At 39.2% G+C, this 14,738-nt stretch overlaps 1 protein-coding gene across 5 annotated transcripts in view; it reads right to left on the reverse strand.

The window, feature by feature from the left end:
• CCSER2 (coiled-coil serine rich protein 2) overlaps positions 1 to 14,738 on the reverse strand; it is a 186,406-nt gene that overhangs the window by 67,610 nt on the left and 104,058 nt on the right. For all 5 annotated transcript variants that reach the window (XM_045783491.2, XM_045783492.2, XM_045783495.2 and 2 more), the window contains one exon: positions 13,624 to 13,819. In XM_045783491.2, coding sequence (XP_045639447.1) covers positions 13,624 to 13,819 — 196 coding nt within the window. The remainder of the gene's footprint in view (positions 1 to 13,623; positions 13,820 to 14,738) is intronic.

Here is a 14,738-nt window from a genome sequence, read left to right on the forward strand (position 1 = left end):
ACTGTTTCCTTGGCTGTGCAGAAGCTTTTTATCTTAATGAAGTCCCATAAATTCATTTTATCTGTTTCTCTTGCCTTTGGAGATGTGTCATGAAAAAGGTTGCTTTGGCCGATGTCGTAGAGGTTGCTGCCTATGTTCTCCTCCAGAATTTCGATGGATTCCTGTCTCACATCGAGGTCTTTCATCCATTTGGAGTTTATTTTTGTGTACGGTGTGAGAGATTGGTCAAGCTTCATTCTTTTGCATGTAGCTGTCCAATTTTCCCAGCACCATTTATTGAAGAGACTGTCTTTTTTCCACTGTATGTTTTTTCCTGCTTTATCAAAGATTAGTTGCCCAAAGAGCCGAGGGTCCATTTCTGGGTTCTCTATTCTGTTCCATTGGTCTGTGTGTCTGTTTTTGTGCCAGTACCATGCTGTCTTTGTGATCACAGCTTTGTAGTACAGCTCGAAATCCGGCACTGTGATGCCCCCAGCTTTGTTTTTCCTTTTCAACAGTTCCTTGGCGATTCGGGGCCTTTTCTGGTTCCATACAAATTTAAGGACTATTTGTTCCAGTTCTTTGAAAAATGTCCTTGGTATTTTGATCGGGATAGCATTGAAAGTGTAGATTGCTCTGGGTAGCATGGACATATTAACTGTGTTAATTCTTCCGATCCATGAGCATGGAATATTTTTCCATCTTTTTATGTCTTCCTCAAGTCTTTCAAGAGTGATTTATAGTTTCTAGAATATAGGTCCTTTACGTCTCTGGTTAAGTTAATTCCAAGGTAACGTATGCTTTTTGGTGCTATTGTAAATGGGATGGATTCCCTAATTTCTCTTTCTTCAGTCTCATTATTCATGTACAGAAATGCAACTGATTTCTGAGCATTGATTTTGTATCCCGCCACATTACTGAATTGCTCTATCACTTCTAACAGTTTGGGAGTGGATTCTTTTGGGTTTTCCATATAGAGTATCATGTCATCTGCGAAGAGAGACATTTTGACTTCTTCCTTGCCGATATGGATACCTTTTATCCCTTTTTGTTGTCTGATTGCTGTTGCAAGGACTTCTAGTACTATGTTGAATAATAGTGGCGAGAGTGGGCATCCTTGTCGTGTTCCTGATCTTAAGGGAAAGGCTTCTAGCTTTTCCCCATTGAGAATAATATTTGCTGTAGGCTTTTCATAGATGGCTTTTATGAGATTGAGAAATGTACCCTCTATTCCTACACTCTAAAGGGTTTTAATCAGGTAAGGATGCTGTATTTTGTCAAATGCTTTTTCTGCATCAATTGAGAGGATCATATGGTTCCTGAGACTTTTCTTGTTGATATGATGTATCGCACTGATCCATTTGCGAATGTTGAACCACACTTGCATCCCAGGGATGAATCCCACTTGGTCATGATGGATAAGCCTTTTAATGTACTGTTGGATTCTATTAGCCAGGATCTTGTTGAGGATTTTGGCGTCCATATTCATTAGGGAAATCAGTCTGTAATTCTCCTTTTTGATGGGGTCTTTGCCTGGTTTGGGGATCAAGGTAATATTGGCCTCATAGAATGAGTTTGGTAGCTTTCCTTCTGTTTCTATTTTTTGAAATAGCTTTAGGAGAATAGGTATTATTTCTTCTTTGAATGTTTGGTAGAATTCCCCAGGAAAACCATCCGGGTCTGGAGTTTTGTTATTTGGAAGGTTGTTTATCACTGACTCAGTCTCTTCATAATTAATTGGCCTGTTTAAGAAATCAATTTCTTCCTGTTTCAGTCTTGGTGGTTTATAGGTTTCCAGGAAGGCCTCCATCTCTTCCAGATTGCTTAGTTTTTTGGCATATAGCTGTTGATAAAAGTTTCTAATAATCCTCCCAATTTCCTTGGTGTTGGTTGTGACCTCTCCTTTTTCATTCATAATTTTATTGATTTGGGTCCTTTCTCTTTTCTTTTGGATAAATCTTGCCAGTGGTCTGTCAATTTTATTAATTCTCTCAAAGAACCAGCTTCTAGTCCTGTTGATCTGCTCTACTGTACTTCTGGTTTCTAATTCATTGATTTCTGCTCTAGTCTTGGTCAACTGCTTCCTCGTGCGTGGATTAGGCCTGTCCCTCTGTTGCCGTTCCAGCTTCTTGAGGTGAGAATATAAAAACTGCATTTTAGATTTTTCTATTCTTTTGAGTGAGGCTTGCATGGCTATGTATTTCCCACTTAGGAATGCCTTTGCAGTATCCCATAGGTTTTGGACCGTTGTGTTTTCATTCTCGTTGGTCTCCATAAATTGTTTAATTTGATTTTTGATTTCCTGGTTTATTGAGTCATTCCTGAGCAGGATGGTTCTTAGTCTCCAAGTGTTTGAGTTTCTTCCCAATTTTTCCTTGTGGTTGAGTTCCAATTTCAGAGCGTTGTGGTCTGAGAATATGCAGGGGATAATTTCAATCTTTTGGTATCAGTTGAGACCTGTTTTGTGTCCCAGAACATGGTCTATTCTTGAGAATGTTCCATGGGCATTAGAATAGAATGAGTATTCTTTGGTTCTGGGGTGTAGTGTTCTATATATATCTATGAGGTCCAACTCGTCAAGTATGGCATTTAAAGCCTTTGATTCTTTGCTTAGTTTTTGCCAGGGTGTTCTGTCTATTTCTGACAGTGGGGTGTTGAGGTCCCCTACTATTAATGTATTTTCATCTATATGTCTCTTTATTCTGGTTAAGAGTTGGCTTGTGTATCTTGCTGCTCCCCTGTTGGGGGCATATATATTTATAATTGTCATCTCCACTTGTTGGATACATCCTTTAAGAATAATATAGTGCCCTTCTGTATCTCTAACTATAGTCTCTAGTTTAAAATCCAATCTATCTGATATGAGAATTGCTACCCCAGCTTTCTTTTGAGGTCCATTTGCATGAAAGATGGTACTCCATCCCTTTACTCTCAGTCTGATTGTATCTTTGGCTTCAAAATGAGTCTCTTGTAGACAGCAAATGGATGGGTCATTTCTTTTTATTCAATCTGCAACCCTGTGTCGTTTTATGGCAGAATTTAAGCCATTAACATTAAGACTGAGTACTGAGAGATATGATTTTAATGATGCCATGTTGCCAGTAAAGTCTTTGTTTGTATTGGCTGTGACTTTCTGTTCTGTATCACTCTTGGGGCCGTTTTACCTTTATAGAACCCCCCTTAATATCTCCTGTAGGGCTGGTTTCGTGGTTACAAAATTGGTTAATGACTGGCGATTCTGGAATGTCTTTATTTCTCCATCAATTCTGAATGACAGCCTTGCTGGATAAAGGATCCTTGGCTGCATGTTCTTCTCTGAAAGAGCTTTAAAAATGCCCCCCCACCAATCCTTTCTCTCATTCCAGGTCTGTGTAGACAGGTCTGACGTAATTCTGATATCTTTGCCTTGGTACGTGAGAAATTTCTTTGCCCTGGCCGCTTTCAATACTGTATCCTTGGATCTAATATCTGCGAAATGCACTATGACGTGATGTGGTGTAGGTTGGTCATGGTTGAGCTTGGGAGGGGTCCTCTCTGCCTCTTGGACACGAATGTTTGTTTCCCTTGCTAGATTAGGGAAGTTTTCAGCTACAATTTGTTCAAATATCTCTTCTAGACCTCTGTTTTTCTCCACCCCCTCGGGGATGCCGATGATTCTGACATTGGATCGTTTCATTGAGTCAGTAATCTACCGTAACCTACATTCATGGGCGTGGATTTTTTTAAGTCCAGCTTCTATTTTCATTTTTTCTTCTACTAACCCATCCTCCAATTCGCTAATACGTTCCTCTGTCTCATTTACCCTGGCCGTCAGAGCCTCTAGTTTTGACTGCATTTGGCTCATAGAATTTTTAATTTCTGCCAGATTCGCTCTCATTTCCGCCCTTAGAGATTCTATATTCTCATTAACATTTTCGTTAATACTTTTTTCAAGTCTACACATCATCTTGACCATTGTTACTCTGAATTCCATTTCTGATAATTTGGTTACATCCATATCCATTAGTTCTGTGGCGGAGACCATAGACTCATTGTCTTTTCTTTGCTGGGGGGGACTTCTCCTTCTCGTCATTCTGATGAGGAGAGGTTGTGGGGTTGTCCAGAGCGCAAATTATTGACCGGGACCCAGGCCGTGAGCCCTTGTTTTATAGGGATCTTAGGGATGTGGGCTTCTTCTTTAAAGATTTTATTTATTTATGTGGCAGAGAGACAACCAGTGAGAGATGGAACACAAGCAGGTGAGTGGGAGAGGAAGAAGCAGGCTTCCAGTGGAGGAGCCCGATGAAGGACTCCTTTCCGGAACGCCAGGATCACGCCCTGAGCCGAAGACAGACGCTCAATGACTACGCCACCCAGGCGCCCCAGTATGTGGGCTTCTTGATTTTTCAGTCTGCTTTCTGTGGGAGGGGCCTGCCGCGCCGATACTCAGGCAACCCTGTTTGGGTAGAGTCTCCATGTCCCCTGCGAGGGGGGATGGGGATGGGCACTCTCTGAGCCGGTATTTCCAGGCTTTTGTTCTCTGGCGGCTTTCCCTGGCGGTTTGCTGTGCCTCTTCTGAGAGTCAGAGCAGCAGCGGCCGAATCTCAGCCTCTGTCTCAGAACAGATGGATTGCGGACCGTTCTCCACTGATGTTCTGGCCACTTTAACTCTGTTTCTGTTGGTGCTGCTCAACCCTGCAGCGTCCCGGGATGCGCGCCCCACACCTGGCGTCCCAGCCCTCACTTCCAGGGCCGGCGCGTCTCTGTCCTTTGTGTTTCTAACACCGCCAGCCGCCCCGCGCGCGCTCCGGAAGCTCCCGGTCTCAGTCTGCTTCCAGTGAGCACACCGGAGTTCGGAGTTCCCTGAGACACCTGGTGTCCCAGCCCTCACTTCCAGGGCCAGCGCGTCTCTGTCCTTTGTGTTTCTAACACTGCCAGCCGCCCCGCGCGCACCGGAGCTCCCGGTCTCAGTCTGCTTCCAGGGAGCACACCGGAGTTCCGGAGTTCCGTGAGAAGTCTGGTGGCGTGCGCTCCCCGCTCACGGTCAGTCTGTTCTCTCTCGCACGGGTGCCGTCCGCGAGTCCCCTGGCTCCCCCGTGCAGGTGGCTACGGCTTCCCGGCGCCCGAACGCGGCGGCTCCCTCCCCCTTCCGTTTATCTTCTGAGATCTGTGCACGGTTTCACGGCTCCCCGCTTCGTACCTCGATACTCAGCGCTGGAGATGTTCATTTGTAGAGATCCAGATGCATCATCCTGCGTCTCAGGCTGATTCCGTGGATGTTCAGGCTGGTCTGGTACCTATCCAGCTCGACTCAGGGTACCCGCTGAAAAAGGGGTCCCCTACTCCTCCGTCATCTTAACTCCTCCCACATACTGTTTTATAACCTATCTTTAGTCAATGATCTTTTTCTTTCCATTTCAGTAAATTTCTACTTCATCTAAAACATAGGCCATATTCAAATTTCCCCCAATTGGCCAAAAATGTCTTCTATAGTTGATCTGTCAACCAATAACCAATTTAGAATCTCACATTACATCTAGTTGTCCGTTAAATTTCTTTTAATGTAGCACTTTCACCTCCCCACATCAACTTTTTAGGACACTAACAAGTGAAAGGGATATTACTGTTTTTCCTACAGAGTTTTCAACCATATCAATTTGTCTGGTTCCTTCCTTTTTCTTCTATCACCTGTTTATCCTATAAAAAGAAAGTTATAAGCAACGGCTTGAGGAATTAAAATTAAATGGTTTCGCTAGACTATATTATGCACAATTATGTGTATCACATAGGCAGACACATACTATCTGGATAACTCAACTCATTAATAATGGGAAAACCATCTCTGGATTAGGGTGATAACTGTTTGATCTCTCCAGTGAACAAGTATGTTTTTTCTTGCAACCATAAATAATTTATATGGTGTTACTTTGGCACAATAAGAACTGACTAGGAACCCATTGCCCATTCACCTAACAGTTATAGCAACAATTAATAATCTTGGCATAAAGCAGACATTTCTTTAGGGCTTGTAAAATAATGTTTCTCTAATTTTATCACACCTTTTACATTTATTTGCTGGCATTCTTCAGCAAAATTCAATCCTTTTTCATTAAGGATTTAGTTACTGAAATATAGATGCCACTTTAATTACTGAAATATAGATCCCACTATAAATGCAATATAATTGCTTAATTCTTCTTATTAATAAACATTTTTAAAGTAAGAAGTTGTATTAAAAGTTACCTCAAAGTGTATCAAGTGAGCACTGCTTTTTCTGGCTTTCTCTTTATTGATTATCTTACATACTCATGGGTTTTCCCACAGTCATTATGACAAATACAGCTCATGCTCTCAAGAACCTGGAACTATGTTCATGCTGATTCCACAGATCTCCGCCAAATTCTTCACCTGATAAACTCAACTTACAGTTTCCCATCTTCTCCATAATGCCATAGAATGAATTTCTTCATCTCCAATCCCAGGGCAATTTTTCTATTTCGTATACTACATAAGGACACCTTTAGTGTAATATTTGGTTGCATATCTTTTTCATTTCCTGGACTTCTCTTTCACAAGTAAGGCTAGTATCTTTCACCAGTGTTACTTACAGTTTGATTTGCAGATCACTTCGGGCATGAAGTATTTTCTGCCTGTGACACAATAAAAAGCTTGTACCAGACTATAAATCAACTAGTTACTAAAAACAAGTTTAATTTTGGCTCAGTTTTTTTCTTTGATAGCAAGAATTTCTGGAAGAAGGATGAAATGTGTTTACTTTGATTTTGGCAAGAGCTACTTTAACTCTCCATGGACTAATACCAAACACTTGTACAAGCTACTTGAATAGCACTGTCCAGTCATCAATTCACCCTTAACTGCCAGGAACACAAAAGAAATATAAACAATTGTTTGTAGAGAAAGAAGGCAGTGTGCAGGAGTAAGGACCATGGATGTGTCAAAATATACCTTCTAAGTTAAAGGATAAGTCACTGCATCTGGATCCTCCTATAACCAAAAAAGATGTACAATACGTAGTAGGCATCTTTGGATTTCAGGGGCAACATACTCCTCATTTGGGTGTGTTATTCTAGCCCACTTACTACGTGACCTAAATAGCTGCTAGTTTTCAGCAGGGCCCAGAAGGTTCTGCAACATGTCCAGGCTGCTGTGCAAGCTGCTCTGCTGTGTGGGTTATATGACCCAGCAGGTCCCATGGTTTGGAAGTGTCAATGACAGATAGGGATATTGTTCGGAGACTAGAATGGACCTTTGTAGGTGAATCTCAGTGCAGGCCCTTACAATTTTGGAGCAAAACCCTGCCATCCTTTGCAGATACCTACTGTCCTTTTGAAATACAGCTTGTGGCCTGCTACTGTGTCTTAGCAGTGACTGAATGCTTAATCTTGGGCCACCAAGTTACCATGCTACCCGAGCTGCCCATCATGAATGGGGTATTATCTGACACACAAAGTCATAAAGTTGCAGATGCATAGAAACATTCCATCATCAAATGAAAGTGGTATAAATGTGATTAGGCCTAAATAGGCCCTAAGGATATAAGTAAGTTACATGAAGAAGTGGCTCAAATGCCCATGGTCCCCACTCCTGCTACACTACCTTCTCTCTCCCAAACTACACTATGGCCTCATGGGGGGTTCCCTAGAATCAGCTGACAGAGGAAGAGAAGACTCAGGTCTGGTTTACAGATGGTTCCATACGATATGCAGACAGCATCTGAAAGCGGACAGCTGCAGCACTACAGCTCCTTTCTGGTACAGCCTAGAAGGATAGCAGGGAAGGGAAATCCTTCCAGGGGACAGACCTTCAAGCACTGCATGTGGATGATCACTTTACTTAGAAGGAAAAATGTCCAGACATGCAATTATATACCAATACATGGGCCAATGGTCAGGGATTTAGAAGAAACATGATTGGAAATCTGGGGAAGAGGTATGTGGATAGACCTCTGTAAATGGGCAAAAACTATGAAGATATTTGTGTCTCATGGGATAGTCTGATCCACATTCCTGGATACCAGTAAGCCTCTTTCCCCAGTGACCTCTGTCATCCCCCAATGGGCTTATCAACAAAATAGCAATGATAGCAGAGATGGAGGTTACACATAGACTCAGCAACATGGCCACCTTGGCTTTGGTCATTGCTTTGTGCCTAACCTGCCAGCAGCAGAGATCAACACTGAGCCCCTGATATGACACCACTCTTTGGATGATCAGCCAGCTACCTGGTGGCAGGTTGATTATACTAGACCACCATGGAAAGAACAATGTTTTGTCCTTACTGGAATAGACAATTACTCTGAATATGGATTTGCTTCTCTATTCACAATACTTCTATCAAAACAACCTCCATGAACTTACAGAACGCCTCCCCAATGTGGGTAAGCCTCATCCAACCCACTGAAGGCCTGAATAGAAGAAAAGGTGGAGTAAGGGAAAATTCACTCTCTTTCTGTCTGTCTTCTAGCAGGAATATTGGTCTTCTGCTGCCTTTGAACTCAGATTCATTCTGGAACTTAACTGTTGGCTCTCCTGGTTCCCAGCCTTCAGACTCAGACTAGAATTATACCACCAGCTCTCCTACGTTTCTAACCTACCAACTGCTAATCTTGGGATCTCTCAACCTCCATAACCACATGAGCCAATTCCCTATAATAAATCTCTTTCCCCCCCCCCCCCCTCTCTCTCTCAGTTCTTTCTCTTTGGAGAACCCAGACTAATTCCAAAGGCAATTCCTCCAAACTGGTAACAGACACTAAAGGGAAATCTAGAAAATGCAAAGGTGGTTTCTCATTTGTCCTTATCAAGTACGGCCTCTTGATCAAGTCCTCAAGATCAAAAAAATAAAGACAGCAATGAGAGGCCACTGGATTAAGAAATAACCAGCAACTAACCAGGTAAGGCAATTACAAAACTGTCTGATTAAAATCAATCTAACATACATTTACTGAGTAGTAGGTAATAGAAATTTTACATATTTGTATTTTTTCAGGAGCTCTACAAAATTCTGTTGTTTCTACTAAGCATCAGGCTACAGAAATCATTTTTTTTTTTTTAAAGATTTTATTTATTTATGTGACAGAGAGACAGTCAGTGAGAGAGGGAACACAGCAGGGGAGTGGGAGAGGAAGAAGCAGACTCCCAGCGGAGGAGCCTGATGTGGGACTCGATCCCGGTACGCCGGGATCACGCCCTGAGCCGAAGGCAGACGCTTTAACGACTGCGCTACCCAGGCGCCCCACAGAAATCATTTTTATGCTACTTACATTTTCATTAATCATTTCTCTTTAGTTTCCTTTTATGAATTTAATTCTATCTTTTTTTAAGATTTTATTCATTTATTTGAGAGAGAGAGAGAGAGTGCACAAACGGGCGGAGGGGCAGAAGGAGAGGGAGAAGCAGACTCCTCACTTTGCAAGGACCCCAACACGAGGCTCAATCTCAGGACCCTGGAATCATGACCTGAGCCAAAGGCAGATTCTTAACCAACTAGCCCAACCAGGCGCCCAATTCAATTCAATCTTGTAAGGCAAAATAGCCTAACTAAACTGCTGAAAATAATTAAAGAAAAGATTTCTGTCTAAATTTAAGGAACACTGCCTTGAGGTAAACCATTTGGAAGAGAGAACAGCAAAGTAAGCGAACCTAAGAGATAATGCAACCACCTCTTTCTTTGTGGACATTCTTCTTTCTGAGCTAGCACTCAATCAAATCTTGCAGGGCTTCATATTTTACTGAAATCAGGGTGACTTCTCCCTATCATAATCAATCTCTTATGAGTAGGCCCAAGCAGATACTGGTTACCAGTGCTTATTTAAGTTCTTATGTTTGCAAATGAGTGCAAACCCCCCCCCCCACAGCAAATCCAGCAAACAAGAACGTGCAAAGAATAATCAAATTTTGAGCTGTGACAAAATGAAATTTCAAAAGAAGGCATTCACACAGCTAAAGTAATTTTAAAAATATTTTTACTATATTTTTAAAAAGAAGAGAACCTTTTTTTTAAAGAGAGAGTGGGGGAGGATGTGGGGGGGAGAGGGAGAAAGACTCTTAAGCAGGCTCCACACCCAGTGCAGAGCCAGAGGCAGGGATGGATCTCACCACCCTGAGATCATGACTTCAGCCAAAATCAAGAGTGGATGCTTAACAGACTGAGCTACCCAGATGTCCCAACAGAAGAGGATTTTTGATTAGAGATACTTTTATCTTTTCTTTTAAATGTATAATGAAATGATGGAGAAGAATTTTTAAAAACATATAAACCATAATGATAAAGAGAATTACAAAGGTGACAGAAACTTTAATAAGTGATTTAGCAGGACTGGAAAAAGACATAACTGAAGTATGTATAGATGGAGAACATGGAACAAAAGAGAACCAATTTGCTCTGCACAACCCCAGTGAGGGTCAAAATGCTAGATACAGGAAAAAATGAGAATATGACCTATCGGGGTTAAAAATGATGGGAATTAACTGGAAGTTTGCATAAGGCAAGAACAGACTTCCAGTCTTCCACCTCTATTCCAAGCAAAAAAATTAGAGGTTGCTTCTCTGGAGAAAACAGAACAACCTAAGAAGGAAAAATCCTCCACTCAACAGATATTGAGGGTCCTCCAGTATCCATCTAGTACTATAAAATCAAGCCAACCAGTTGACCAGCCCAGCCCATGTACAAAGAATCCTGAATCAACTTTTTAATTCTTCACTCTTAAATATTAATGAACAACAAATAATCATTAGATATTTGAAGACAGATTCCAAAAGAAAGAAACCAAAATAAACACAAGGAACAAAATGACTATTTGGAAAAAGAGAGATAATACAAGGAACCTGAGAAATCTTAACAAAACCTAATAGGAACACTCTACTTAATATAGTCACTGATAAAATAAAAATTGAAAGATATGAATAAGGAATGGCATATAATAGAGTTCCTGGATACTGAGGATACAATTGCCAATATAAGTAATTCAACAGAAATGGAGAGCTGAAATACGATGTTGAGGAAATATCCAGAAAAGATAATCAAATCCGAAGGAAAATATGAAAGAAAAAGAGAAAAAATTGAGAATCAATTCAGTAGTTCTGGTTTGTAATTACCAAGGATTCCGGAAAGTTACAGAAAAAATTAGGTAAAAAAAAAATCATAGAAATAAGAAAATTTCACACAATATAAATATAAAAAGAATCTACTAAATTAAACATACATTAAATGGGAAACATACAAACAACTACAACAAAACTCAAATCCCAGGACATCTCTGTGAAACTACATAATGCCAAAATAAAAGATTAAAGTGCCAGGAAAAGAAAGAAAAAAGATTAAAAATCTCTCAGAAAAATAAAAACAGGCTATATAAAATGTAAAATGGATCAGAATGTAGACTCTTCTCAGTGGTTAACCTGAATCCTAGAAGAGCAATGCATTCAGACCTCTAAGGGAAAACTCATTTCTTCCATCCCTGACAAATCATTACTATTAAATATTAGAGTAGATAAAAGAAATTTTCAGCAATGCAGTAACTAAAAAAAATTTACCATCCATCTACCCTCTCTCAGAAAGTAAAGATACACTCTAGCAAAATGAAGAAATTAAAAAGAAGAAGAAGAAGAAGAAGAAGAAGAAGAAGAAGAAGAAGAAGAAGAAGAAGAAGAAGAGGAAGAAATAATAATAATACAAGAAATAGTGGACCCAATCCTAGAATATGACAAAAGGAAGGCCCTTCATGATAGCTCTAGAGAAATCTTCAGACGGTAATCTGTTCAGACTAAAAAGGTTGACTAAGATGGAGAGGACAGAAACACTGCATTTTCATTAAGTCTCTGAATACTATGTGAATTTTTTACAACTATGTATATGTATCACACTGAACTTCTTTAAATTTAGTAGTATTAAACAGGGGAAAAATATAGGTAGTTATATGAAATCTTAGACTCATTCAGCTTTTAACTTCTACTAGCATTTTGGGAAATTTCAAAGATGCCCTAAAAAGATTCTACAATTTTTCTTTTCCTAATTTTGTTTTCATTGCACAAACAAAAAGTAAAGTTAACTCGATCAGTGTTTACTGTAACATTTCAGAGGTCATAATGACAGAAAAGAGCCATCAAGAGAGTCACAGTTTTTCTTCAAGTGTCTAAAAAAAGTCTTCTATTTTTATGGTGCTTATCATTGGTTACCAATTCATGTATTCTCTCTTGAATTATACTACTTCTCCCATTATTAGACATGATCTGCTCTGATTAGCTGGTATTTATCATGCTTCATGTTTTAGAGCAATAAACCCAGACACAGAAGAGGGTATGTGGTATATGTATAGCATAAGGACTGATTCAAAGTATATATCAAACATATTTTAGTTATTCCCCACCACTTCTACCTTCTCTTTCCTTTAACTCTGAAGCTTCTGATGAGAAAATCTCCCCAGACTAGTGAGCAGAGAAATACTATAAACTAGAGTCTATCTCCTAGTTACAGTTAAAATTTTAAGCTCTATGTCTGGAAATTTCAGTCATGAAATCTCTTTCTCCCTCTAGAGAAGTCCCAGGATCTCAGATCTGAAAAAGATCTACTTCTTGCTCCCAGCCATAGCACAGAAAAAGTTTATTTTCAAAAAGTAATCCAACATCCAAAATAATGGAGAAAAGAAATCCGAAGAATCCATAATCAAGTACTTATGTAACAATTTTCATGACTTTAACAGGATATTTACACTAATCGTCATTACTATTACTAACACAGGAGCCGTTATTTCATTTCAACTAGCCTTTACTGAGCGTGTATCAAGAGACTGGTTTTGATGGACACCAGGAATTCTAAGAATTGGTCCCTAAGAACCTACAACATACAACCCTGAGGAAGGTAATCCAGAAAATAAGTTCAGCAGAGAAGCTAGATTGTTCATTCTCAACCATAATTTTAAGGAAAATGTGGCTAGTCTACAAAAAATAAACATAGCTTTAAAAGTAACCAAAAGATACCCATGATTTAAAATTAGTATTTTATTCAAAAAAAATTAGTATTTTATTCCTTAGTTTTCTGCTATTCATCTGACCTTGTCTGAAAGCTTGAACAAAAAAAAAGTACTACTGAGTGAGAAGCCAGGTCCTAACATCCGCTCACCCTGTGTCTTTGGACTTTGGACAAGTCACATCACTGCTATGAGTCTAGATTCCGCCCCCCCCCCCCGCCCAAAAAAAAGTGAAAGGACTAAGGAAGACTAAATTTGAAGGTTTCAAACAAAAGTTAAATTATATGGCTATGATTATGTAAGTAAAAACTGCTGTTTATTTCCTACAGCCACTGATAACTAAATGCCTGAATACTAATCTTCAGTTGTTAGATCTCTAAATTTACAACTACTATTTCTAACTCTGTCAATAATCTTATAATGCGATAAGGAAATAGGAGAAAAATTGGTTTACCAAATATCACACAGCTCATAAATGCTGGGGACTGTACTGAAAGCATCACACAAAATCCCACGTTTTTTCTTCCAACAAAAGTTTGTTATGTATTATTTACAAGCATTATTTTTACAGAAATTTGAATAGACATCAGAAACCCAATTAACTTAAAAAAAAAAAGTAAAATCAATCCATTTTGCAATTCAAAATATCAGAGCTAAAAATGTTTATATATACTCACCTGATGCAACAGACGTTTCAGTTTGAGTAACTGAGTTTTTACAGCAGTACAATCTTGGACCATGTGCCGGAGCGTCATCTCATCCAGTATCACTGTATTTTCGGGTACATCTACAAATATCTTCTGAGCCTGGAAAAAGGGGGTCCCTCCATAGCTTTCAAAATGACCCAAAGGAGATTCTCTATAGGGAGAGCCTCTGGAAGGGCAGGGGAAGAAGTTGGAGGGAAAAGATATACAATATAATTTCAGAAAGAAATAGGGTAATGAAATTATTGCAGTGATTATTACAAATCATTTACCATTATCACATAGCCTTTGACTTTTGTTTACCTCAGACACTGAATTTGTTTCCACCAAAATTTCCAATCAGTTCTAGTTCTCATTAATATAATTATCTTCTGCATTCTTCCCCCTTTTTGTGCATTTTGAACATTGGTGAATAAACCTTATTCCTTAGGAAATGGAAGAAAAACAAAAAACTCTAGGGAAAGGCCTTGCCTGAAAAAAATTATACTTATTTTCCTTGCCTGAACAGACTGCACTTTAGCTTTTGACTTTCATTGGCCTCTTGAACTTCACATCTTTTTTTAGCCCCATAACTATGCTACCTATGTTAATTCCCAGTTTGGTCACACACCCCTAGTTTCTGATCCTTTGTTAGTTCCGGCAAAGAGTTAAGACAGACAAACTGTTGCTTCTTATTTTTTTACATTATTGATAAATTTTCTTTTCCAATAAAGGTTAAACTTGGTTTTATAAAAGTCTTATACACACCACATATTTCCTAACTGTAAGCTATATTTTTTAAAAAATCGACTCTAAGAAAGTTTAAACTTCCCTCTAGTTTCATACAACATACATACTGAAAAAGCAGGAAAAAAAATAACTAGGGCTAATGTGTTTCATGGATGTGAAAAACAATGTTTTAATCAGAAGTCACTTGCTACAGCCATTTTGAAATTACTACATTCACATAATACATAATTCCAGTTGGTTCTTAAGACATGAACTTTTTATACATGTAAATATGTATAAATATAAAAATTAAAAATATATAAGATATATAGAATAACACACTGAAAAAGTATTCTCTTCAATATAATGGCTATGTTAAC

The sequence above is a fragment of the Ursus americanus genome, chromosome 6 (genome assembly GCF_024610735.1).
Source record: "Ursus americanus isolate L20-20 chromosome 6, mUrsAme1.1.p, whole genome shotgun sequence".
Classification (NCBI taxonomy): Eukaryota; Metazoa; Chordata; class Mammalia; order Carnivora; family Ursidae; genus Ursus; species Ursus americanus.